The sequence below is a fragment of the Larus michahellis genome, chromosome 5, assembly GCF_964199755.1.
Source record: "Larus michahellis chromosome 5, bLarMic1.1, whole genome shotgun sequence".
Classification (NCBI taxonomy): Eukaryota; Metazoa; Chordata; class Aves; order Charadriiformes; family Laridae; genus Larus; species Larus michahellis.
Genome location: NC_133900.1, coordinates 10,396,658 through 10,421,250, shown reverse-complemented (window position 1 = coordinate 10,421,250; position 24,593 = coordinate 10,396,658). Strand labels below are relative to the sequence as shown.

Genomic DNA, 24,593 nt, shown 5'->3' with positions numbered 1-24,593 from the left:
CACGGTAACACAAAGAACAACTGCAGGCCACTCCTTGCCAGGGATACTTTTTAGCTATGCAATTGTGAGGAGGCACTTTGCAACATCCCAAAATAAAATGCAGGCGCGACCTAAAAGAGCATCCCAGCGGGCTGGGTGCTGTCGCAGGGAGCCGTCACGCCGTCCCGTCCTGGGGACAGCTCGGGCTTTAGGACAACAGTTGCTCTAAGGAGCAGGCATGAGTGCAACAGTCAAGAGACAAGGTAGGCCCTCGGTGTCTTTGTACTAGGGTGGCTGTTTCCGTGTTACAGTCGAAGAAGTATCTTTATAAAGACAGCACGCTCTTGGTTGTTAGACTGAGCTGCCTTAGAAAATGATTTAGAAAATGTCTTAGAAAATCTTCCGAGATAAGCAGTCAGGTCGCTTGACCGAGTGCGAGGCAGAAAGGTGCAAGGGACGGAGAGGTGCTGGGTTTGTGGGTCGTGTTTAGGGGAGGCCTCCACCTCTGGGGCTGCGGCCCTGATGCTGGCCCGGGGTATTTTCCCTGCCCAGCCAGCTCTGCTCTCACTGGAGCCACCCCTGCGTGGGCATCGTCCTCGCTGGAAAGCCCCCGGCAGGGGCCACTGCTGAAGAGCTGCTGTGCTCCATCCCTGATGTGTGCGTGCTTCGCTGGTGGAAGGATCCTCATCTCTTGCGTTCCCCACTGGGCTTGATTAATGGTGTTATTTATAGACTGGCTGATTAGTTTTCAATGTCTTATTGAGCCCGCCGTTCCACACAGAGCTCAGTAATTATCGTTTTTTAAGAGGCTCGGGAAAAACTCCGTTGCATTTCCTTCTTACCCCCAAACAACAACCCCAGAGCCCATGCAGACACTAATTAAGGTTTCTTTGTCTCTGTGAGGTAAACCCCAAAGTTATGCATGCTGGCAAGCACGGGCTTCTCCCTGTGTGAGGGGGAACACCCAAGCTGCTTCCCCTCCCGCTGCTTCTAGCTGCCGATCGGGAGGGTCGGGTCTGTCTCGGATCTGTGTTGTCTCTTACTTTCTTCACGTGTTTTGAAAACTGTTTTTAAAAAAAAAAAAAAAAAAAAGAAAGACCCTAAGCACTGAACAATCACTAGGCTGTGGTGACCGGGAAGCTGTAGGCACTTACTGCTTTATATCAGTTTCTCAGGCTGCTGATTACTCTTTTTTAACGTATTTGGCACAAGGGCAATTTCCCAGTCCTAAATATTGTTACTGGCCACTTTGGAGATAGCTGAGCGGAGAGAAGAGGTGAGCAGCTTTACTCACCGCAGGAGTACGGCTATTGTGTAGCCTGGGAGAGCCAAAGTCTGCTATTTAGGAAACCAACAGGGAGGTTACGACTGAGCACTGCCAGAGGTGTGTTAGGAAAGGTCATCCATCGCTGATCCGAGGCGTCTCCTACGAACAAAGGTCGTCTTCTACTGTGTCGGCATCTGCTTTCAAACAGGTTGAAACAGCACTCTGAGAATTGTCTCAAAGAAGTCGCCTTGACTTTGTAAATGTTTCGGTGTTGGGATGAGGGTTATAGCGCCGTGGCAGTTGGCAGCACTTTGGGACATCCAGATGCCTTTTCCAAAAGGGCTCAGCACCTGCATGGCCCCTCAAAATCAGGAGGAGCCGCAGGCATCAGCACTTCTGCAAATAAGGCTGCTGGGCCAGCCCCCCGACAGTGACCCACCAGTTCAGACTCATGCAAGGGTTACCCCGAGTCAGTGGGGTACAGTCACAGCCCAGTGCCTCTTCTGCCCTTCAGACTGAGGTGGCATCACCCCAACATGGTACAACCTGTGAAGGATCTTCAGGTAAACTATATCTTCTCTTCATGGCCCCGTTGGCAAACCAGGGAGCTGTAAGGGGTGGTAGTTCCCTGTGTAGGAAATGAGGCCTGAGTAGGGAGGTCAGGATTTGCCCCGGAGTTAAGGCAAGTGCCTCTGCTGAGGTCCTTCCCCTCGAATGGATCCTGCCACGACGCTGTCAGCGAGACACCTCGTTAGGCTTCAGCGTGGTACGCAGCAGCCTCGCCACGAACCTGAGTTTGTGCTTAAACACTCCCCGGAGCTTTGTGGGGCCCCTTGTCACAGAAATCTCTCTTGTAGGGGCAGAAATGCAGTTCTTTGTGGCTGGGACCATCTCCCCGGTGTTTCCATACAAAGCCTTAAACAGGGGACTTTGTCCCCTAAACACTACAGCTGTAAATATATTTTGCTTACAAAATTGTACACCTATTTGTATATACAAAGTGTTTACGTACAATCTTTTACACCCTTGTCTGTAGCCAACCTTCTGTCCTATCTCTATCTATCTCTACTCTAAAAATTTGTAATTTTTCATGGTAAACTCGGAAAGCAAAGAGAAGCGGAGCAGGCAGCGGTACTGGCACTTCACAGGGCTGGAGCAGAGGAGGTTGTGCTCGTGGTACACAGCAAGGCTGGTACAGCAGCAGGGAGGGGATCTTTCTCGTGTGACGAGAGGCTTGACATCATCTCCCAGGAGAGGGGTGGCAGGGACAAAGCAGAACGGGATCTGTCACACAGAAAGAAAAGGCAGCTAAGGCAGGATTTGGGGTAAAATTTGGATGGAGATAAGCGGGGAGAGCAAAAAGGCCGTTCTGGACCAGTCGCTTTCCCTAATCTAGGTGAAAGTGCTGCTGCGCTTCCCTGGTATATCTCATCCGCAATGTGAGGCTTAACATTCCTGCCTGGCACGTGGGGGCTTGGGGAGGGAGCGTGGGGGAGGACCGAGCCGGACACAAAGACGGCTGGCCTCTCACCGGAATGGCATCCAAGCCATCTCAGCTATCCAAAGCCCCAGATGCCGGCATGTGCGCTCAGCCTGCAGCGCGCTAAGCGCACAACAAGAGGCAATTACAGCACACCTCCGGCCCAGGCCCGCTGCGGGCCCAGCGAGGCGCGGACCAGGGGGTGTCCTTTCAGACCCACTTTTATTCAGCGTGGGGGTTCCTTGAGCAAGCAGAAATTTCAAAACTCTCCCGCCTTTCGGTGCTAAAAATGGGAGCGAGGGGGAATACTGGATTGTTTCAGGCTCTCCTGTGCCTGGGAGAAGGAAGGAGCTTGAAGTGATGGTTACGTGATGTTTGTGTGACTTCTGCGTGCGCGTGATGAAGCGGGGTAAATATTTGTTTGCTAACTTTGTGGAAATATTAGTGGAGTTGGGGATAGGCTTCTTATTCTTGCTCTCACTGTGTGGACCTTTCTCTTAGCTTTTCTCTTGTGTGTTCAGAGCATTCCCTGAGCTCTCGTAAGGTGGTTTTGTGTGGAAAAGGCATATCCCACAGCGGAACCCCCAGACCCCACACTTAGGGATTTAGAGTCACAAAACGCAGACGTAGGATAATGAGTTGTGTGCCGTGGATGCTGCAGCTGCCCTCCCTCCTGTGTGCTGAGAAGCAGTGCTGCGGTATTGTGCGGCTCCTCCAAAACGGTTGTGAGGGGCACTCGCAGGGGCTGAGCGCTGCCTGGGTATAAAGGAGGGCAAAATCTCACTCTCACAGCCTGCCTGGGCAACGTCGTAGAGAAGAAAAGGGATACACCTGGCTTTCTCTGACGTTTTCTTTGCACTTTTTAAAAACTAGACTGATGCCCCCGGGTCTGTGTATTGCCTTCTTTCCTAAAATCCTTTTTAAATGTAGGAGATAAGGGCTAAGGGTTTTGTGTGTCGATGTTTATGTGGCCTTTGTTTCTTTTGACAGGGACACGCATGCAGCAAAGGGATGCACCGACCTGTCTCCCAACCCGCTCAGTCCGGACTGTATGACCACTGACTTTCAGCCCAGCAAAGCCACGTGGTCGGGAGGAGCTAAATTACGGCTGAAGACCAGGTGAGAATGCGTGTGTCTGTGTCCCTGTCTGCCGTTTGTGTTTTGTAGCCGCTATTCTTGGAGAGCGACCGGCAAACTCCGCTTCCCTCTTGCGGGAGCGAGGGTGGCAGTAATGCTGGAGTGGAGCAGCATGAATCCCCAGCATCTGCGGCGTCAGGCCATGGAAGAGGTCCAGGACCGTTTCTTAACCTCACACCCACCTTTTCCCAAGGCTTCCTTGCACTCAAGCATGGTGCCAGGGAAATGAAGTCACCTTTTGGGCTTTGAGTCAAGCATCAGCGTTGCTGGATGTTGGTAACATTTACATAGGGCTGGGTGTAAAATAGTTACTGCTTTGGCTGCCAATATGCCTGAGGGTGACTCACTGAGGAGGAGTGCTGGAAGAGGTGTCCCTTCTCCTCAAAAACTTTATCAGTGGTGATAAAGGTCATCAGAGATGCTGGACCAAAATTTCTCCACAGAAGGGAGGTAAGCCTGCTGTGGCTCCCCAGCTTTAGGTGCCTGGCTTTCCAAAACCACCTGGCTTCTTCTGAGTTTGTGAGTTTCCATAGGAGTTTGTCACTCGTGACAGCCCTGCTCAGTACCTGTCTGCATTTTTGATGTATTAAATGTCTTCAAAAGCCAGTTTCCTGAATTGCTCTGGATGGGCCAGCGTTGTGGCAGAGCCTGATTTCCTTCCTTTGTCCGTGCAGTTCGGGACCAAACCCTACAGCATTTACTCAGGCAAAGCTTTTGCTGGCATCAAAAGAGCCGCTTACATCAGTCAGATGGTGTTTGGGATGACCTCATAGATTTTTGTGTCTCAGTCTTCTGAGATTTGCACCATGAAGTCAAAGCAGTGACTTTTATTGGCAACATTGCATTCGGGCCAGACCCTGACTTATTTGAAGTCGAGAAGCTACACTGATTTCCCGTAGCTGGAGGAAATGTGCTTGTTAGTGAGCAGCCGAGAAGGGAATGCGACACGTGAAGTCACGTTCTGATCTTATCAGCCAGGATGCACTTCTGGAGCAAACTCCCTGACCTTAGTGGAGTTGCTCCAGCTTTTAGCCACTGCAAACAGTCACCCTGCACAGCCTGGGTGGCTGCAAAAGGAGGAGAAAGGGTTCAGCTCTTCACCAGTGGTCATGTGCGCAACCTCACCAAATTTGTATCGCTTTCCTCCAGACGAGGTTTTGCACCATAAATTATCTCATCTCTTGGATGGAGCGGGTTTCAGAGGCTGAAATCTCTCCTCCAGATGGTTTTATCAGGCAGAGATCTATCTCTGATTGGACTGTGGGACTCTGCAGTTCCTGAGGTGTGTGACCCACAGCGAATTTGGGAAAGGAGCTCCCATACATCCACCACCTTCCTATAGCAATGAGTTATTCAGCATGTGTCCTCTGTAAATCCCACTTGCCTGTCAATCTAGTAGCGGATCTTCACAGAAGCTCCAAAGTTTAGTGTTTCACTTGGATTAGTTTATCTTTGGATGCAGAGCCAATGTTTTGCTTTACTTTTCCGGCAGTATCGGAGGCTGTGTCTGCATATCTTGGTTTAACTCAGGCTGAAGCTTTGGTTAGAAAGAGGAAGTTGCTTTAATGTATAAGAATTTGAGTGTGGGAGGGTATTTCAGACTCGGCGGCCTTTGCTTTGGCTCTAGCACCGGGTGCAGTTCCCCTGCTTGTTTACTCTCCTCAGACTCACCCTAGGTGATGAAGGCGATGGGCTGTCAGCAGTCCCCGTCGGTTTCTGAAATTTGGGGTGATGAATGAATGTCCTCAGTCAAAGGGGAAATCCAGAGCTCGGGACCGGTTCCTCAGGCGTTGCAGTTGAGCCTCTATGGAAAGCAGCAGCACAGCACCAGCCTGCAGCTCGTCCTCCCGAGCGAACGCTCAGTGATTGCTCACTGAAGCTTGCCTCATTGCCTCCGCTGCACAAGATCAACAAGGGTGGTATTGCCAGCCAGTGCAGCCCCGTTACTACAGCTCTACCCGTCGGTAAAGGGCAATCTGAGATGAGAAGGAGGGAAGAACTAGGTCTAGAAATCCAGGTGCAGGGGTGTCTCTCACCAAAAAAATGTTTCTTAACATTTAAAGTTTCCCTGAGGGAGAGGACAGGTTCGTTAGCCGTTCTGTGGCTCGAATTGCGTTAGATCACTGCAGATTTGCTGTTTCCCTCGCCCCACTGGTGTAAGTCCCAGTGATATATCAAGGATGGGCATCTATCCTACCCGGTCCCTGCAGGAACAGTGGGAAGGTGAATTCCCAGCTAGGAGTAAATCACGAGTTCACCTGATTAGACTCCCCTTGGTACCCTTTGCCTTTTTTTTTTCTTTGCAGTACCTCAGCAAGCAGTTTGTTTGTGAACAGATACACACACACTTGAATATCTATACATACATTCAGCGCATGCACCTAAAGGACCTTCTTCTCTCCTGTTTATGATTTCTGCATTCACACTTGGCTGTTGAGTTTATTAGTGTTGCCTGTGATTTGTAGCCCTGTAACTCAGAGGAGAACCCAGCCACTGTCTGAAACGCTTGCCCTGAAAATCCCCTTGGTTACCTGCCGCGACTCATTGTCCACTTTGCGTTTGGATAATCAGGCTCACAGGGCAGCGTTTCTGCTGCCAGCCACCGAGTTCCTCCTAAGCACTGAACGAGACTAGGAAAACACATTCCTTCCATTGTTTCTAAGTCTCTCCTGTTGCAAGTTGCCGTGTGTTTGATATCAGGGTGCGAAAGAATCCAAGCTATGCTTGGTTTTCTGTCTTTTTAACTAATTTACTGACTGGAGAAGAATGAGGAAAAATTATTTGAATTAAGCCCATTGGGCCAATTCATCAATATGGATAAATCAATGCGGCTCTGTGACTTCTGCAAAGCTGCAGGCAGGGGAAGCCACTGTAGGGTCTGGCTGCTGAGATTTTCTCCCCGTGCTCTGAGAGATGACGTGAATGCCTGGCGAGGACAGGAAATAAGAGGGTCCTTCTCAAAGGCTCTAAGTTAGTCAGCTGTCTCTTTTCCGTGACTGTTCTTTCTTCCTCTTTTTCCAGCAAAGGAAACAGAGTAAAACCGTAGCAAGAAGAGGAAAGTTGCAGGGGGTCTTTAACCCAGTGCTCACCAGCTCCTCATTCTAACCTACACGTGCTCTGAGTACCAGGCGGGAGCCTGTCTCGGCTTCCACGTGTCTAAGCCACAGTCCTGTGTGAATGGCGCAGATGGACTATCCTGGTGGCGAGTACTTTCTCAAAACAGAGATCTGAAATACTCTTTATTTTGCAAATTTAACTCATACTTAGCGTGTTGTTTGGTAATGCTGTCTTTAAAAAAGAAAGCTGTCAGAAGATCCCAGTAGGACAAAGTCTTTGAATTCGGTAATCAACAAGAATGAAGCTTGTATACATCACCTCTCACACTAATAACCACAGCCCGCTGTTCCTATTCAAGTCTGTTGTCTGGTTAGTGTCAGGGAATGGCAGTGGGACCCTTTCTTTGTGTCCTCAATCTAAATATTGTCTCAAAAGTCCTCAATCTAAATATTGTCTGTCAGATATCTGCTTGAGCAAAGGGAAAACGAAGCAGCAGCGCAGGGCCCAGTTCCTAGCGCTGCGCTCTGCGGTAGGCCCGGCGGCTGATTTTCTGTAAGTCACTTCACCTCTCGAGCCCTTTGTTTCCTTTTTTGGAAAATGGATAAATGCCTCTTTCTTGGATAAGACAACCTGGGGGTTACCAAAGAAATGTGATAACACAGAGGTGTGATGTGCAAAACCAATAATCATTAATTACAATGTTTGACTGTTCCTGAGTTCAACTAAGGAGCGACCGTTGCTCACAGCTGCTATCACCTCTGAGCGATCCCAGCACTCCCTTCTCCAGCCTGGGGCGGAGAGCGGTTCTTTCAAGAAAAGCCATCTTTGGTCTCCTGCAAACTGGCAAATTTTGCTACAGCACTTGGCGCTTTCGTGTGTCCTCAGCCATCCACACCTTGTCCCTTCCCAGAGGCAGCACGATGAACATTGCTGTGCCCGTAGTCATTCCCATCCACAAAAGAATCTTTCTGCACTGTTTTTCTCTGCCTGCTCTTGGTGCCAGGGAGAGAAGAAGAGGAAGAGAGACAGGCCGTTTCCTACATGTGGAGTTGAGAAGAACGGTAGACAAATCTGTGTGTACATCCGCATGCGTGCATGTCACCTCTGCTGTCACACAGGGCTTTTCCTTTCCAGCGGTATGGCGGGGAGTTTCTCACGAAGAGCTGGCAACGGTAATGGTAGGAAATCTGAGCAGAAGCCCCCGATTCTCTGCCTCCTCCTGAGAGACTTCAGGGAGCTCGGTACCTGTCTCCCCGTTGTGACGTGGCACTCAGGGCCTGGTCTGATGCAACCCAGACATCCCAAGTGATGCTCGTCAAAGGGAAGAAACAAATAGCATCTGACACGTCAACTGGGAACAAAACGCGGGCACGACAGCTGCCTGTGCTACTGGGAAAGGGGCCGGAGAGACAAATGAGGCTGGACTGGTCTGGAGTAGAGCCCTGAACTCAGAGAGGGTATTTTTATCAAGTTTTTTTTTTTTCTTGTATTTTTGTTTAAGACTGAGACTGCTAAAATCTGTGAGATACTCCAAAGAGATTCCCTGGGTGGGGAGTTGTCCTCTAGAAGTTGCAAAGATTAACATATTGTGGAAAAGAAGGTTGTTTACCGGTATGAGAATATTCACACATTTCACCTAAATGTTCTGAAGTGAGGTTTTTTTTCAGTGCATTTTTTACTTAGGGGAAGTTTTAATCCGACCATAAAGAAGGGTTGGGGGTGCGACTCTCCCTTTCCTTTATAGGTGAAGAGACACTCTTGCCCAGGATCCATGACATGAAATACCATTTCATATACTGCAGGTCTTTCTAATGAGTTCCCCTTTTTAGTCAAAATTGTGAAGGGGCAGAGTTCACTCCAGATCTCTCCTGCCCTGGAATTTACCAGAAGGGCTCTGTGAGCCTAAAAAGACAGATTCAGTGAAAGACACATCAAGCTGACACCATTATGGTCCGACTTCTTTCTAATTGGCCTCGTCTGTTATGCTTATTTTTAGAACCATGACTGAACCTTAATTAAGAGCGACACTGCTTTGAGTAGATTGTGGCCTTGCTCTGTCGAAATCCTAATAGGCTTCGGAGTGCTTTAGTTTTTCCTTCATCTCCTGATTAATAGCTAGGCACAGGGACTGCAGCAGCGCATTAGGATGTTGGTAGAACCTATCCTTCTTATGCTAGCGCTCCTTTTAGATGTGGCCATCTTGGAAACAGGTCCGCAGCGGTGAAAATTCAGACTGTTATTTATGCTTTGTGTTTATGCAGGTACGTAATCACCCTGGGAGGGTACAAACAAATCACTGTGATCGGAGTCTCTCTGTATAGAAAGAGCCTACTGCACCGTGCAGTGGGGTACGGCTCAGGACGTACCACCTCTGCCACTTTTTGTTAGTTTAGAAACATCACTAGCTTGAAATCTTACCCGCCGCAAGGATGACGTGGTAAGGGTGGGCAGCTGCCTTCTTGCCTTTCTCTCTTGTGACTCAGTGCCTGGGATTGGATCTGAGAGGCACGGGCTTTGCTTTTGCGTCCAAATCTTTCTTCTCTTCTACAGGAGGAGGGTCTCCACTGCAGGGCCCCTATCCCTTTCCACCTCCCCAGATGAACAGGCCAGGCCATGGCTGTCCCTTCCAGCTCCAGCAGCCTCCCACACAGCCACCCGGGCCACACAGCTGCGGGGGGAGAGCACATCCCCAGGGACTGCAGTTGTCTGTGACGGCACAGCATGACCCTCTTGGCCTTAGGTCTCTTCTCTATTTCTTCCCATCTTTCTTGGGTGCATTAATGCCAGCAGCTGGTGAAAAACATCCCTGCAGGTCATGGAGAATGTGTCCCGGTGACCAGTGCTCCTGCCTGGATTAGCAGATGGATTCTGCTCCTTGGGGAGAGATGCTTTTCTTGAAAGGTTTTGCTGCCTTTATCTTCAGCATTCCCCATCTCTGCTGAGGAGGATTTCAAAGCCTGCTGGGACAGAGAAAAAATGAGCACAAGGTCCGTGGTAGAAGAAGAATTGTTCACAAATGGTCTCTATTCAGCCATCTCGGATGCTGCGTTTGCCAGACCTGAGACTGATGAAAACTTCAACTCCCCGCAAGCCCCGTGGGTGTGTTGCAGTAGAAATAGATCCATTTATTGGGGTATTGATGACTCTGCAGGAATCTGCAGGAGTTATTTGAGCATCTTTTTCTTTTCTTCCAAAGCTGCTACACTCGGAGGTTTAGGAAAAAGGAAACTTTTCTAGGCAAAGGTAGAAAAAATGAAAATGGCAACTTGAAGAAGCTAGGTCGTTTGCTTTGGTTAAAGATGGGCCTTTTTACACGAAGTATCTGTGCGCCCTTGGAGGACACTGGGCTGGAGTACATTTGAATTGCAGGTTGTGCTCGTACTCTGGCATCGGTAAGGAACAGTGTGTAAAGAACGGAAATTAGACTGAATACATTGCTCTGTATTTAGTTTGTAACCTTGGGAAAAAGATAAATCAGCCTTTCACTTATGCTGTGAAGAAAGATTCAGATGGCTGTTCTATAGGTGCTGATTCTTTCGTAGAGTTAATGCCAAGGTATCTTTAATAAGTTCCATTATTGTTTCGCATACAAAGCATAAAAATAATCTACAGAGATTACAGAGAAGAACGCCCTCAGCTCTTCCTAATAGGAGAGAGCTACAGAGCTATTAATGGTAAAGGGCCTCAGAAATGTCCGTATGGTCCTCGCAGCCCAGACTGCATCAAGCCTTTGCCAGGCTGCTTTAGCGGAGACTGCTAATGTGCCGGTCACGTTTCTGTCTGAAAATGCTGTGACTAGTATAGCAACAAGGAGCACCCAGATAACAGCAGCTGGACAAGATTAAAGACTATTCTTTTGCCTTTGGTTTTCCAGTTTACGGTGTGAATTTGGCAGTATCTGGTATGTAATCAGTGTTACAGCTGCCGTGGAGCGTATTTGGATGCCAGCATCGCATCAAGGTCCACTGACTTCTTCGGGTATCTTCGCTCCGAGACATTTGTCGTGATGCCAGCCCGACCTGGATGACCAAGTTATCTGATCACTGGAGGTGTCTGTGAGGAACCGGGACTCTCTTTTCCAGCCTTGGCATTTACAACACAGGGATCGCTTTCTCCGTTATCTGAAGTGGAGAATTTTTTAGTAATAAGATTGTCCAGACGCTTTCACAAGTATGGTACAGGTGCAGCCGTTGAGGAACTAGTATAAAGGATAAGGGGATGAGGTCGTTTCATTATTGTTGGGTTTTAATTATTATTTTATTATTATTATTATTACAGTTCTGCATTTTTAAATCCTGTGGCCTCCTGGAACAAACTGTCAGTTGTTGCTCCTGGTTTTGTTGAAGGCAACTGAGCTACACCAAATTTATACCAGCTAAAGATCTGATGATTTATTTGTCTTCACTCAAGTCAGGAATTAGCTGCTGTATTTGCAAGTTTTATCACTCAGTCGGTTTGTCTGGGATGACTCAGGATCTGACGTTGTGGGCTTTAAAAAAACAGTTCTGCCCCGCTTGCCAAAAAGAGTTTAATCTTGCATTGGTCTTTATTGCTTCCTGAAGTTGTGCTCTGCAGTAAAGCAAGCGTAACCAAAGGCCGTTGCAAAATTGGCAGATTAACCATGTTCAGCTCCCCCTCTGTCTGTAAGGAGAGATAGCTGTTCTCCTGTAGACACCGTGATGCTCACTGTTGTATTTGCACTCCAGTTCCAGTCCTTTTCCCTAATTAGGCAGTAATAATTATAAAGTAAGCTTAGGGAAGTAGGGTGAAGCAAGGTGCTATTTTCAGGTGTTACAGAAGGCGGGAGCTAGGAAATTCTTGGGGTTCCCTGAATGCCCACACACAGGCACTGGCAGCGTCGGCTGTACCTTTCTTTTACAACCTCCGAGCTCCGTCTCAAGGAGAGTCTTTTGGTTGATTCGGTGGGGACTGGATCAGGCCCCCTGTTCTCTGCCTTATGGTGCATGCATGTGCGCAGAGACCCTCCATACTTCCATCCTGCCACCTCCCCGGAGATCACCTGCGGGAGTCTGCAACATGAGCTGGAGATCATGTGTACCGCAGCGCTTCCTCTCTTGGCTTAAGCTCGGCTAAGATTTGGTTACCCTTAATCCACGTTTCCAGGATCAGGTAGGTGTGGAAACAATGCAAGGTTATCCTGCGCTGAGCTGGTACGGCATGTCTTCTGACTTAAATTCACAGCTTTGCTTTCCACGTGTTGTATTATTACAAGGATATCAATCGAAAGGGTTTAAAATACCTGTGGCTCGGCAGATTGGCTACGCAGCTCCCTTGCAGCTTTTTACTCAGTCAAATCAAGGGATAACGTGTTTTGCTTGTGATCATTCCACATGCTTTCCCAAGCGAAAAAATAATGCTGGGGGCTCGTACTACCCAAAAGTACAAAGAGAGTCTTTAAATCTCTTCAACGGAAAAGGCAAGAATGCGGGTTATTCTTAATAAATAGTTTTGTCAACTTCCCATCCGGCAGCGTTCAGCTTCCTTGTTTCTCTGGGCAAGGATCTTAACAAAGAGCTCTGTTTTAAACACACCTACACATGTAATGGTAAAACGGCGCTTCGTTCAGCTCACCTTCTGTAAACTTGCAGTTCAGCTTTCCCTGCGACAGTCCTGTCACAATGTTAAAAGGAAAAGAATGTCCCTTTTTCTTTCTTCTTTTAGCTGATGATGAGAGAACGGCCCGTGCTTCTGAAATCTGTATGGAAAACCTACTGGTGAAATGGTTCTACCTCTCGCTTTCTGCCAATGCTTTTCCGTGCCGTAGAACATCAGCCGGCGCCAATGTTAACTTGTGCTAGCTCGTAAAGGATCTGACCCTAACAATCATTTTTGTGTCTATACGTTTTCCTGTACGGTTTATTTTCTTAGGCAGTACTAAGACAGTCCTCTTTCGGTGTCTGGTTTACATCTGCAGAGGGCATTTTAATCTGTTTACTGCCTTATTCAAGACATACCGTACTGTGAAATTTTCTGTGAGATAAAGACTTTAAAGATGCGTCATATCCTCCTCTTGCACTTATGCTTTATAGGTAGTCAAGGTTGGCCTGCGGGCTGTCACATTTGGGACTTCAGCGGTACGCAGGTCCAGTGCTGCTCCTCTTTCTCACAGGAAGAGTTAGAAACTGCGGAGATGGGTGCTAGAGCAGGGGCAGAGATCCCCCATGGAAAGCAGAGGGAGGATTAAGGACAAGCCCAAGGGCTGTGGCGAAGGAGAGTCTGTGCGGCGTGTTCAGGGTACTTGATGGCTAATCCCCTGCTTTGACTTTCCATTGCACCATTATGTGCTTTAAATAAGGTTGTCGGTGGGTTTTTTTCTCCTAAGAGCTGATGGGGGCCTTCCTTAGTGTTGGTGACTGAAGCAACCAAAGGCCAGCCGTGCCGTGGCTGGGGACGCACCCAGGCTCGCGTGCTGCAGGGGGACAGCTGGCTGGCTGCAAGGCCCTGGGGGACGCGAAGGACACACATTGCTGGCACTTGGTTGTCACGTCTCTTCCTGCATTTTTATCAGCACTGAGGAGAGATCAAAACAGCATTGTGTGAGCTTCCACCCCCTCGCGGTATGTGATTCTTTAGATGACTTTGCCAGCCATCACTTTAAAACGAAGGGAACCTTTTGAGAAAAGGATTCCTTCAGCATCCGTAAGAATCACGTGCAGCTGCCCTGCTTGGTGCATCGTGTGGCAGTCCCCGCAAAGCCCAGCCTGTAAACGGATCCCTGTGAATGGGCCCCAGGCTGGTCCCCGAGGGGTGAGGCTTCTGGCTGGGAGGTAGAGGGGAAGACCCCCTGCATTCAGTGATAACCCGCTTGTCTGCCCATGCCTGTCGCCGTGCAAATATGAGGGGGAGCATGTTGTGTGAATGTCAGTAATGGTGTGTGATTACTGCTTGATTGGCTTGGAAGAGATGAGAACATAGCAGCGAAAGAGAAGGGAGCACGAGCGATTTTAAATGTGGCTGTTGGTCTTACTTCACATTCACCTTCCTTGGAAGAGCTGGCCTGCGGCTGATGTGCAAAATCCTTCTGGTTTTACCTAGGCGGAGTGAAACTCCAGGCCGACCTCACTCCTGGCATTCGACCAAACTTGCGGAGAACCAACCCGATCCCAGCATGATGCAAATATCTCAGGGTACGCTTGGCACCCCTTGGCATCAGTCCTACCACTCCAGGTAAGCGCTGCACAGCCGTGGTCCCGTGCTGCTTAGGCAGAGATGTAAAGTAGCGTGTGTTTTTAATTTAGTATCATTTGCCCTGTTTTCACATATCTCCCACGGGTGTAGAAATGAACCTCTCAAGCTAGCACGCCTCTAAACCAGTAGCCCAGTCCTATGTCCTCCTTGTTTCCAGAGTCCTGCTGGCTTTGGGGAGGCTCTGCCTCATGCCCAAGGATGTGTCTTGACAGTACTGACTACAAGATCAGAGCCTAAACCTAGAGCACAGGAGTGAAGGAAGGGGACAAAAGATGAGGTGGAAAAATGGTACCAGTCGCCTGCGTACAGCTGGACAGATTTACAAACAGACAAGGTTAGGATTAGAGTTAGGAAGGCTTCGGTTCCTGTTTGGTTACCCAGATAAAGTGGATGTGTTTTCCTCCTTTAAGTGCTCTGTGAGGCGATTAACAGCTAGGAAATTAATTGCTTTAAAAATCCCCCGTCCTACCACGATGGGAGCCCGCTGTCAGGATATTAACGCAGCTTTCTGTGGATTTGGGTGCAGGAGCTGGAGTCAAGCCCTGCATCCTGTGGACTGCTCCCATCTAGGAACGCAGGATAGTTGTTTCCCCAGCAAAGGAAAAGAAATTCGAAGTCAAAATTAGCCAAAAAGTCAAAAAAGGAAGAAAAGGGTGCAGGTAGCAGGGCATCTGTGCCTGTCGGCATAACTGAGCCACTCTCAGGAGTAGCCGACAGTAGTGCATCACCGACGATACTCTCAGGGTGAGAAGTTTAGCGAGGGATTTCCTGGTTTTGGCAATTGCTTTCTGCAGAGGTCAGCTTTATCATAACTTTAGGTGCATGGCAACATCATCTCTTCTACAGGCGAGACTGAGCCTTGGCAGAGGGGAGGAAAAAGAAAACAGAGCATTAAAAGAAGTGAGGAGATGGTTGCAGAAAAAACGTATGTGCGTCTCTGGCCTTCAGCACAAATTGGGCTGTACCTTATTCATTTCCCACTGAAGGGCTTTGCGTCCCAGCCACAGCTCCTGGCAGGTCTCCTGGGTGCTTGAAGAGGAGCACGGGGAACATCTAGTGGCCAGCTGGCCAAGCCTGCGCTGGGCATTGCCAGGGAGATACTTATTTTAAACTAAAATAGAGTGGTGCATTTAAATGAGTAAACCAGCTTTATCCTGAGATTTGCCGTATCTCTTTCTGCCTCTCTCTCTGTTTCTCTGCACCTCTCGGCAGAGATGCTGCTTTTTCCCCTCCCAGGCAGGCTTCCTTCTGCCTTTCCTTAGCCATCCTTAGCCATCCTTATTCCTCCCCCCATCTGTCCTTTGGGCTGGTGGGTGTTAATCCAGCAGGGTGGAAGCAAGTGCGGCTGCAATAAGATCTGAAGGAAGCTTTAGGCTCTTCAGCACACAGTTGTTAGGGAGGGGGCTGTTCCCAAACACACTTGCTGCCTCCTTGATTCCCGGGACTGCTGTGCATCTCCCCTGCTGCATGGAGCGGGTTTGGGTTTGTTATCCCAGTGGAGCAAAGCACACAGAAATGGAGCTTGTCTTTCCCTCTGCCAGGTGAGGCTGCAGCTTGCACCCTGGCAAACCCAGGCTCCTCTCCGTTCCTGCTCTGAGCCTTGCCCTGCCGCCCTTCGCGTGGGATGGTGGCCTTTCCTTTCCTGGTGCTTTCCTGTGGCTCTGCCAGGACAGCGCATGTAGCTGCACAGGGAACTAGAGAAGCGGTATTTAAGGGAGAGATTAGCCAGGAGTAACTCCACGTAAATTTGTGATATCCCCGTGTGAGGTGTAGAAAGAACTGTGGCCAGCACAAGGAGGTCCCTTCCCGCTGAGAGAAAGATCTCTGAATACCCTTTTTGAACACACCTCTGGTGGCCACGAGTCCTCTGTTGACAGAGGACTCAGAGCAGGTGCCAAGGTGTACATGAGCTACCTGAGGAGGCGGCTGTGAAAACTTCCCAGGGCATCCTCAGACTGTTGTCGCACCCCCGCTTGCTTCCATGCACAAACAAATCTCTTCTCTGTCCTGTCAGTTTGGTTTTCTCGCAGCAAGCAAACTATCCTTGGGGCAGCTGAATTTCCAGAAAGCCTGCCAGGGCATAGCCTTCATCTCCATAAAAAGAAATGAAATGTGAAAAAAAGGGAGAGATTAGATTCCCTGCAGAACGCCTCTCGTGCTCCTCTCCTCCTCCTCAGTGGCGTCGGTGCTCATTCAGCTTTCCAAGTGCTTTGGATAGGTTTGATGGGTGGGGTTGATCCTCCCCGGCTCCAGAGATGCACTGTCTTTCTGTCTGCGTTTCCCTCCCACCCTTCTGTGGTAAATAAGAGCCATGTGTTGCAATGTCAAGCAGTTCCTCTTTGTGAACTGGGATGACTGCAGACAGGGGATGGAGTAAGGCCCAAATATGGGTTTTCATCTGCACTTCTCAAAACTAAACATCTTGCTTCTGAGCTCACTTATAAGTTGTTGTGCCTCTCCTCTGCTGACAGTGGGTTTTTACTCTTCTCTCGCTCTTCCTCAGCTCCTCAACCAGCGATCTCTCTGGCTATGAGCATGGCTATCTGAGGAGAAGTCCTGACCAATACAGTTCCCGGGGCAGCATGGAGAGCTTGGACCACTCCTCCCCTGGCTACCATCCTTGTCACCTGTCCCCGGACAAATCTACCAACAGCATCGACCAGCTCTCCCACCTCCACAGCAAGAGAGACTCTGCCTACAGCTCATTCTCCACCAACTCTAGCATCCCTGAATATCCAGCTCCTCCGTTCAGCAAAGAGCACTCCTGCTCCACAGACAGCATGCAGTCCCGAGGTGGCCTGCAGGAGGGGATGAGGCAAGCTGACATCAGGTATGTCAAGACAGTCTACGATGCCCAGCGAGGGATCTCCGAGGAGTATGAGGTGAAGTCCTCCGCCTTGCTTCCGAGCTGTGAGGCCCGGGCCTCGCTGGACGGTCGCGGCCATGGCAGGCTCCACGGCTTCAGCCGGCACAGCGCAGCTCCCTCCTGGGCGCAGCCAGGCCAGGGCTCCTCGGACAGCAAGAGCCAGCCCCCCAAGGGACCTCCCTTGCCTCCCACTCGCAGCGACAGCTACGCAGCCATCAGGCATCACGAGAGGCCCAGCTCATGCGCTGGGCTTGATCTGAACAAGCCTGGTCGAACCCAGCCGAAAGGGGCCTGGTCTCCGCTTGTCAGCACCCTATCCCAGGGGCCGCTGCTGAAAACTCCCTTTGGAGAAGGGCATCTGCACACCGTGGTGGAGAAGAGCCCAGAGAGCAGCCCCACCGTGAAGCCCAAGCAGAGCTATTCCCAGCCAGCCCAGCCGGGGCAGCCCCTGCTGCCCACTGGCGTCTACCCAGTACCTTCCCCAGAGCCGCACTACGCCCAGGTGCCCCAGCCTTCTGCAAGCAATAATGGGACACTTTATCCAGCTCTGGCCAAAGAAAGTGGGTACTCTCCACCTCTTCCAGTCTCTTATGACAAGGCTGTAGCCAGCAGGACTCTGGGCTTTGATGAAAATGGAAACCAAAGCACTACAAACAGATCAACCATCTTCTACCAGCCGCCAGCAGCTGAGAGAAAGCACGATGCTGCAGCAAAACTTCTCCAGCAAAAACCTCCTAGCACAGCCGGCCCAGAGGTCTGCCTGACCACGTCAAGAAAGGAGTTGTTACCCCCATACAAGGTAGCACACAGCAACCAAGAGACCGCAAGTACCGCACAGGCCTCCAAACACAGTTTTCAAGCTCTGCAGCCCCCGCCGAGGGATGCTGATGAGAGAAAAACCCATTACCAGCCCAAAGAGGACTGGGTGGCTGAATCCCAGGAGGACAAAAATGGCAACGCACAGATAAATGAGAGGGACACCGCTGCTCATCACCAGTGGGGTCATAGCAAGGCCAAGCAGTATGGCTTCTCCTCCTTGCAGAACATCCCAGAGAGCTCCCGGAGGCAAAGCAGCTCCGAGCTAAAAGAGATGCAGCCAGGCGAGGGTTATTCCAGCACCAAACTGTCCTTCTTGAACAGCAGCGGTAAAGAGGAGATGGATCACAGGGGACAGGGGCACAAACTGTGGAGTGATGTGGACCCACAGGCCTTCGCAAGGCAGGAGGAGGAGGGCACCAGCGTGACTCCATTCCATGCTGCCGAGCCAAAGTGCGAAGAGCCCCCTTCTCCGCAGCACCCAAAGACCTCTGATTTCGGGAGGAGCCGGCTCAGCTCTAGCAGCGCCCAAAGCTTTCCCTATGGCAAACCAGATGCCGGCAAGCCCCGCTGCTCGGTGCTGGAGAAGGTCAGCAAGTTTGAGCAGCGAGAGCAAAGCACTCACTGGCCCCCGAGTGCTGGCATTCCCAGCTTTGGCCAGCACTACGGGCCGAGCAGGACGAGCCAGCCCTCCAGTGCGAGGTGCTCTCTCAACAGCCTGGAGGACATGAGGAGCAAACTGCGCGAGCCCAGCCAGCTGCCCAGTGAGCCGAGCAGGGTCTCCAGCCCCTCGGTCAGGAATGGGAAGCTGGAAGAGGTTGACTGGCGCCCCGTAGAGCTGCAGATGGCAGCTTCGGCAAAGCAGGCAAGACCCAGCGAATACTACAGCCTGTGTCCTGAAAATGAGGTGGAAATAAGGTCAGCTCAGCTACCGAGGAGTAAAAGCACGTTCCAGCTGGGAGGTGAGCCTGAGAAGGAGATCCTCTGGAAGGATAACGTCCAGGATGTCCACGGGTCGCAGCTGGACACACCATTTAACAGGGCCTACAGGAACAGCATTAAAGATGCTCAGTCCAGGGTGCTGAGGGCCACTTCCTTCCGTCGCATCAGCCCCCCGTTTGGGAACACACCCAAGAGGACAACCCAGAGGCCTGCCTCGGCCCACGTGAGCATGAGGAGCATGACGGCGTCTCCCCATACCCCAAAGGAGAGGCACAGCGTCACGCCAACGGAAGGCAGCCTCTCCGCCCTGGACTACACCAAGACACAGCACATCTTGCGCATCGGGGGCCGAAAGCGGCTGACAGCGGAGCAGAAGAAGCGGTCTTACTCGGAGCCGGAGAAGATGAACGAGGTGGGCATCTCTGATGGGGAGCCATCACCTTTCTCCTTCCAGAAGAAAAGCATCCATTTTGTTTTCCCGGAGAATACAGTGGCTGACCGGCGTAAGATCTTTGAAAGGGATGGCAAAGCTTCTTCCACAGCCAGCCTCTCCAAGCCAGAGCTCAAGCAACTCCAGCAGAACGCCCTCGCCGACTACATTGAGCGCAAAACAGGGAGACGGCCATCCTCACAAGATGTCGGACTGCTGAGGGAACGCTCCCACAGCTCCTACCTACAGGCAGGTGGCCCAGACAGCCAGAGCCTTTCCTCTGCCTCCAGCATGAATTCCCTCCAGGACCAGAACCTTTACCGCCGGAGAGAGTCCGTAGAGCGGATATCCAGGACAGGGCGGATATCTTCTACCCTTCCTCCTGGGCTGATGGGCTGCTCTGACATGAGTGGAGATGAGAAGAAAGGGCGCCAGGACAGCTTGGTGATGAGCCGATCGAAAACAGAGAGGTGCCAGGATTACAGAGCCAAAACGGAGCTCACCAAAGGCACGCAGACAGACCCTCTGGGCGTGCAGGGCCGGCCTTGCTACGGGAAGCAGGAGCAGGTCTTTGAAACACCCTCCTCTGCCAGGAAATCTGGGAAATCGGTGTCTGTGGAAGACTTGCTCGATAGGTATGACAATCAGACAGTCCCTGTGCATATACGTTCCAGATCGTCTCCCACGGCGGATAAGAAACACCAGGTATGTGGAAACCGGATCGTGCGTGCAGGCAAGCAGGGCTCTCTGAACCAGGGACGGGGGGAGGATGTTGGAGGACAAGCCGATATTCAGTCATCGCAGTTACTCTATTGGTTAGGGAGAGGTTAAATGCATATTGAGATAGAGACGATTTATTGTGTTTAAATTACCAGGATGCTGTTTGAAATGCTTGCCAGCGGGGTACTGTTCAGCTTTCTTACTCCTGGGGCTATTTCAGGGATTTCAGAGATGCTGGGATTTTAGTGAGTATGCTGGTAGCGTGTGTGTGTTCTTGCTGCTCCTGAGGTGTCCTGTTCTTACCTGCCAGCATCACCAGAGAAGCACTGATGGCCTTTCTGGTGGGGTCTACCGCTAAGGCGGTGGTGGTACGCTGTTGCTGCTGTTCTGCCTTAGCCCACTTTCCTGGGACAAAGTAGAGAAGATTAAAGACTGCTTGAAATTGCCCTGGCTCCCGCTGTGCCTGACAGTGCTGGGAAATGCTCGGTGGAGACACTGCCAAGTTACCATTATGTTTTGCCTCCAGCCCTGGAGGGAAACATTGCAGAGAAAACTTAGCGGAGACCCTGGCCGCTCTTCCCATGTCCCCTGCTTGGCGGTTGGGAACATTGCACTGATGTCACAAATGGGGAATTCAACTGACTCTGATGATGGTAAATAGTAGGACAGGCTAACTTCTTAAAGAACAACTGCCCGGGCCAGCTCTCCAGCTGGCTGAAGTCTGTTCAGACCTATTTAGGTAACTGCAGCTGGTTGAGCCGCACGGATTTACAGCAGTGGTGGATCTGCTGCCCCATTCCGTTTCCATGCCAGGCTCCATTCATCACAGGGAGAGGGAGGAAACAACAAAAATGTGCGGACAGGCTCCTCACTCCACATACTCTGAGTGTTTGGACAGTCTTGCATATTTACGAGGAAGCTGAGACGCAGGACATCTCTTTCTACTCTCGCACTTGCTGCTGGCCCAGAATAGATTGTCTAGGTGCACCGAAGGGGTACCGGGTCGAGTAACATCCAGGAGGCTCTGGGCAGCATCTCGGACACAGGCCAAACCGGGGTGTGGGGGAAGGAGCTGTTCTCCCAAACTCGTCGTGTGCTTCATTCTGAATGTCCTCCCTCGACAGACCTCAGATCCCACGCTACATTTTTAAATAGAGAGAATTTAAAAAGCGGCTTGTGAATATCAAGTGACTGGAATGCATTTCCATAACCACTGCTGTCTCATCCCATCATCAGTATTTTTCCACACCAGCCAGGCATCAGGCTCATCTGTGCAATTTTGTCACACTCGCTGATCACGAGGTCTTGCGTTCAGTAGAGGACAATCCTTGAGAAAGTTAGCGTGACTCTTTCTCTGCCTCCCGGCACGGTCAGAGCAGCAACAAAAACAGGTATCCAGAAAGATATCCGCTAAAATATACTTCGAAATGACGGGTTGGGTGATGATCAGCCCTTGTTCATTTTTCACAGACCCCTCTCTTGGGCAGGGGGCGCACAGGGTAGTTCTTGAGTTCTTTATTTCCCTTTTGTCGGCTCATTTTTAATCTTGCATACATTCAGCAGCCAAACCAGAGCTTCTGCCTGTTGGAAGGTGGCTGGAGGAAGACAATGAACAGCAGTGCAGACCTGCTCTCGGGGTCTTAATTCAAGTGTAGAAGAAGGAAGAGCCCTTACTGCTGTTTCCTGGAGTGATTTAGCTGCATCCACTTCTGGAATGAGGATTTAGTCCCATAGGCAGCAAGGCACTTGTGAAAAACCCGTTCTTAAATCCTAATTCAAGAAAGCGTGTTTGACTTCAAATATATACACCAATCCATAAGCGTCTGTTTGAAAGGGAAGTATATGTTTAAGTGCTCTCTTAATTAAGTTTGTTTCTGATCTGCCTCCAATACAAAACCACAGCTATAAAAGTGGGGGACAAAGCCAAAGCAACAGGGTGATTTTTTTTTTTTTTAGTTTTTTGGCCTTTTCAGATTTTTTGTGTGGGAAATGTTTATTTCCAGTTTAGCCGCAGACTTCTCTGCCTCACTGCGTGTTTTTCAGGGCCTTGTGTACAGTGTCTGATGTTCCTTTCAGGCTGCATATAAATCACGTTGCAATGTCACCATAGGAATTTGTTTAAAGATATAGGGAAATTGATAGCCCTGTGGAATTATTAGCTCTCAGTCTTCAGAACGCATTCTCAGCCTTCCTTCCTCTCTGCTTTTTTAGTCTGTCTCGGCCTGCATATCTCCCAGCTCCCGGACTCCTAAATCAAGATCTTCGCTAACCCTCCCTCTGCAGCAACGCTGACCAAAAAAGCAAATTACTAAGGGTGTGGGGAAGGGGGGCACTGAAATGCTCTCTGCTGGAAAGATCGTACGGGAGAAAATACTGACCTCTTCAAAAGCAGGCTTAGCATCTGCTTTCGTGTCTCATAATAGTCTGGTGTCCTGTGGTGGGAGCTCTAGGGCAGAGAGGGGCAGATTCACAAAGGCGTTTCGGCTGCAAGATGGCCCTGGTTTTAGATGACGTAAATGCCTAAAGAGGAGATAGTTCCTGCGCTTTGGTTTTCAAAAGAACCGAGTGCCAGACTTTGAGATATTTTTCAGCACCTCTGCCTGTGGCTGGAGCGTCCAGCCTTTGTGGCATTCAGCATCTCTGCGGAGTTTCAGTCCTGTTGGCCCGCTGGGCTTGGGCACAAATTGTTCACTGTTTAGCGTCCTCAGTTAAGGCTGCTTCAGTGGTGTCTCAGCTTCTTGCTTGCATGTGAAACAGAGACGAACGCCCAGGTCCCACTGATACCGTCGAGCACGTTTTGAGAAGAGGCAAGGACTTGCTGAGAGGTTTTAAAAAACCATTTATCTCGATAAGTCTGCCTGTTGGTCCACAAACCACCCAGAAGAAGGCAGACAGGTCCTCTAAGCAGGAGCGGGGTGCTAGAGAGTGGTACACCATGCTGGAGTTGTCCTCCCACATGCTGGGCTCTCTTCTCACTAGGAAACATCACTGATTTGTTATGTTGTTTTGTATTATGCTTGCTGCTAATACTGTCTTTGCACTCCAGGACCTGCTGAGAAGGGAAAGCAGTGAATTTGGCCCCGTGGTGAGAGATCCTTTCTACGTGGTCAGCGCAGGAGCCAGGTAAGTATATGTTAATGTCCCCTTTGTCACCACGGGGCCAGCTCTTGCCATCCTGCTGCCAGCAGCAGTTGTCATGTGTTGTCTGTGTAAACAGGCGGATCGTGACAAACCAGAGAAAACATCTGCACGGACACAGTTCTGGGTGTGCTGTGCCCAGCAGAGTTAGGAGGAGTAAGTTGCTGTGAGGGTTTCTTTTTCACCATAGACATTCCTTCACTATCAAGTCCTCTTCATGTCGTCTTGGAGCATGTTTCTGCAGCAAATCTCCGGTTACCTAACTTCCAAAGTGTGTTTGATCTGCTGTTGGAACTCACATCCAGATGCTAAAGGATTCTAAAGGGAAAAATACCTTGATGTTCCACTCTGTCCCGTTTTCTCCAGTCCAGGATGCTGCCTCCCCAAAAGCAAGTGACCGTTTGCACAGACTAAAACCAGGAGATTTCATTTCTCTTCCTGAATTGGGAGCTCGCGTTTAGGCTGCTTTCCTTTGTGCAGGCAGGATATTTTGCTCGGCAACAGGGGAAAGAGAATTGGTTTTAAAAATAGAAAAGTATAATCATAAAACTCATAATAATAGGACTTACGTAACTATCCACTTAGCAGCGGGTTGTTTTGAAGTTAACTAGAACTGAAGTTGATCTTGCTGTATTTACGTTTAAATAATAAATAGATGCTTGCCCTAAGCTCTGAGTGCCCAAACAGCTAACTCGTATTACAGTAAAAACCATCAAGAGGGACTGAAAGAATTCTTCACAAAGGAGCTCTGTTTCTCACAAACTTGCAGTAAATGTCAGCCGCTCTGCTGTCACAGTGGGAGTTAACGCTGCTGTCTCCAAAGGTTTCGCCATGCGGCTCTGGGTCAGGGAGCGACAGCTAGCATTTGAGGAAGGCTCCTAGCCTAGCTGGATTTTTGCCGCTAAGAAGACATAAAAGTTGTTTTAGAGGGACTCGATCTGCCTTCAGGCACATCCTTTTATAATTATTTAAAACACACCCGTTTACTTTGATTTGGAATAACTTTTTCCATTTTTTTTTTCCTAAGAGAACAATACAGCTGTTTTAGTTCATCTTGCCTCCCCATTTCTTCTAGAGATGGCGTTGCATCATTCTTCTCAATAACTACTTGCTGCTTCCTTCCCCCCCGCCACCCCCCAACCTATTTTCCAAGTAACGGGATTGAACACCCAGACTGAAAACAAGTTTATTGGGGCACGAAATGTAGGTTTCTCATTTTCATGCTTCACTGCACAAAGATTATTGGTATTAACTTAACAGTCTGATGATGTTTCTGCTGTGTAGGCATTCTGCATGCTCTGCAAGCACATTTCTTCTGGGAGATGTGAGGTTGCTTGCCCTTCTTGAACAGAATTGGATTTCCCAAAAGTCAGAATGAAAGGATGGGGGAAGATAGGAAAAAGCCCCACTACATGGGCCGCAAATCACTCCCGATGAACCTCAGCTACTGAGTGATCTTTCTTACGTTACTGTACCTGAAATGACCTGAAAGAGAATGGGCACGAGTTTTGGAAGGAGAGGGCTCTGAACATGCGCTGCTGAAGCCAGTAGA

The 24,593-nt window shown here is 49.9% G+C and overlaps 1 protein-coding gene across 2 annotated transcripts in view; it reads left to right on the top strand.

The window, feature by feature from the left end:
* The window catches only part of SHROOM3 (shroom family member 3), a 50,885-nt gene that overhangs the window by 14,440 nt on the left and 11,852 nt on the right, over positions 1-24,593 (top strand). For both annotated transcript variants that reach the window (XM_074588684.1, XM_074588683.1), the window contains exons 2-5: positions 3,717-3,845; positions 13,977-14,108; positions 16,633-19,888; positions 22,950-23,026. In XM_074588684.1, the coding sequence (XP_074444785.1) occupies positions 3,778-3,845; positions 13,977-14,108; positions 16,633-19,888; positions 22,950-23,026 (3,533 nt within the window). In that variant the 5' untranslated portion in view covers positions 3,717-3,777. The remainder of the gene's footprint in view (positions 1-3,716; positions 3,846-13,976; positions 14,109-16,632; positions 19,889-22,949; positions 23,027-24,593) is intronic.